The sequence below is a fragment of the Musa acuminata genome, chromosome BXJ2-9 (genome assembly GCF_036884655.1).
Source record: "Musa acuminata AAA Group cultivar baxijiao chromosome BXJ2-9, Cavendish_Baxijiao_AAA, whole genome shotgun sequence".
NCBI classification, from domain to species: domain Eukaryota; kingdom Viridiplantae; phylum Streptophyta; class Magnoliopsida; order Zingiberales; family Musaceae; genus Musa; species Musa acuminata.
The window spans coordinates 37085080-37087500 of NC_088346.1; the positions used below are offsets into that span (position 1 = coordinate 37085080).

A 2421-nucleotide genomic window follows, 5' to 3' on the forward strand; every position below is an offset into this window, starting at 1 on the left:
ACTTGGAAGCTTCGTTTCTTTTTAAAATGCCTATAGTTACAATAATCCATCATCCTTATCTTTATCAATTATTAATATTAAACTATCATTTATGTTGTTCATCTTGTTGCATCCATTGTGATTCACATGCAATACATAATAACTTCGGCTGGAAGGCGCACTTAGTTTTTGAGATCAACCCAAGATTTTCATGGGCATTTATTTAGTAAGAAGAATGATGATCGTTGGATCTCATCTACATCCATAATGTCGAGAGGTTCATCGATGTCCATGATTGAATAAGTTATATGGAGTTACCAGATTTTTTTTCTCATTTGCTTTGTTTAGAAGTTCTGTTGATATCTTCATATGGGTTTGGCTAGTATGGTTTTATTAAGCATAAGAAAAGATACAACAAAATATAAATGAAGAGGTTCGTAAAACCTAGCTTTGATATCTATTTAAAATAAATAATTTTTTTTATTTTTGATAGAAAATATTAGAGTCTCTTGACCAGTTTCCTCAAACTATTAACTAGTGGCGACCTATTAATTATTATATCTAATTTAAAATCTAGAAACAACCTAATTATATTATATCTTCATATCATGACATCATAGTCGTTGGAATTAACCAGTAATCAATTCTAGTCATTTGATACATGCTTATTCTTCTCGGTTCAATTAGCTTGTGGGGAAACCTTTATTTCAAGCACTATTTAGTTTATATAATAACGTTAGACATCTCGCCAACCAATCAATATCATAGTGTTTGACGGTGGAAAAGAACAATTTTTGTAATGATGCAAACATTTCACCAACAAAAGCTTTTCAAATTCAGACAAAGCAGCCCAAAGGCACACAAAATTTATTCAAGTACAAAACACAATTTATACTAACCATCTACTTGGTGAATTCCATGACCCAAGTATCCGCAAACACATGAGCAGCTTTGAATCCCCGAAACCCAGCTTCTCTTGCCAAGTCCTTGAACTCCTCCTCACTTCTCTCTCTTCCTCCATTGGTGAGAACTATCAAGTAGAGGTCCAACTGGAAAGCAGCTTGGGCTTTTGCAGTTGGCTCCGGCACTATTGGAAGTATGCATTCCACCACAATCACTTTCCCGTTTTCTGTCAATGCTTTCCAACAATTCTTCAATATCTTCACACAATCTTCATCACTCCAGTCATGAAGAACCCACTGTAACTTTGAACTTTTTCAGTGTTAGCTCCCAACATATATATGACAGAAATTTAATTTGATTGTATATGGTTCATTAATGAAGAATAGATACTACTTTTTAGCAGGATCGAAACTGAAATCCCTGATCAAGGTTTTCATTTTTAAACAAACCTTATGATCCTTTTCTTTTCTTTCCATTTTGACATCCGACTCTTTGTCTTCGGTGTAAAGAACGTTTATTCTCAATAAAGGCGGTTTGTTGTCGAATGAGTTGTCTCTTGTCATAATTTTTGTGTAGGGTTCATCAGTCTCCTTCTTTTTCTCAAAACTATTTTTAAAAAATAATATTCTATTTAATAAATATTTCTTAAAAGACAAAGTAATTACTTAGAGTATAAGTAATTCAAGTTAAAAAAATTATAGAAAAAGCCCATTAAAATTAAATGTTGGTTGCATTTTAAATACCATGCATAACTAAGGTTAGAGAATGAGAAGAACCTTTTTGTTGGTATTCATGCATGTGTTGAGCGTGTGTATATATATATATATATATATATATTATTCTAACATAGAAGTGAATCTAAATTTTTTTTCACGATGAATATAATTTAAATTTAGGTAAAACTAAGTAAATTTTGTGATATTATGTTCAGTCCTTTGCTTCTTACCGGAGGTCTCGCTCTAAAAAATTCATTATTAATATCAAATGTAGTTATTGATGAATAATTATTTTTTCTCTGTTCAATCATATAATTACTAATAATATAATAAGAACAAGAAAAGGAGTAAAAAAGATTGCATTATACTTTCCAGTTTATAATGTCAATGAGTGCGGGGCGTCCAGTGATTAGAAGACATCACCTTCAAAAAGATGGCATCTCCGCTCGGAACAGCTTCAAACATGTCTCCGCTGATGTGCTCAACTCCTGCAACCAAACCATGCCATGAACGTATAAGATAATACTTCATCCTAGATAGGTTGCTGTTTATGATCAAAGAACATGATCATGACGAACCTGGCATGGGTTGAGCACCGGAGATAACATGAGGCAGGTCATAGTTGATGCCCTTGATGTGCGGGTGCCTGGAGGTGATCATTTGGAGGGTTGCACCGTCATTGCCACCGACATCGACGAGCCCCTCCATGTCGTCGAAGCCACTGTAGACACGGAGTAGATTCTTGATGATGATGCTGGAGTGCCCCCTCATGCCCTCGTTGAACACCGTGCTGAACTTTGGATCAGAACTCGTGTAATCGAAC

General features: G+C 34.4%; 1 protein-coding gene across 1 annotated transcript in view; it reads right to left on the reverse strand.

Annotated features, from left to right (window-relative positions):
* Positions 1-790: 790 nt before the first annotated feature.
* The window catches only part of LOC103973475 (flavone O-methyltransferase 1-like), a 2462-nt gene continuing 831 nt past the window's right edge, over positions 791-2421 (reverse strand). Inside the window, exons 2-4 of the mRNA XM_065127540.1 lie at positions 2177-2421; positions 2022-2086; positions 791-1178 (exon numbers count right to left, since the gene is read on the reverse strand). The exon at positions 2177-2421 is cut by the window's right edge and continues 66 nt beyond it. Of these exons, the coding sequence (XP_064983612.1) occupies positions 882-1178; positions 2022-2086; positions 2177-2421 (607 nt within the window). The 3' untranslated portion in view covers positions 791-881. The remainder of the gene's footprint in view (positions 1179-2021; positions 2087-2176) is intronic.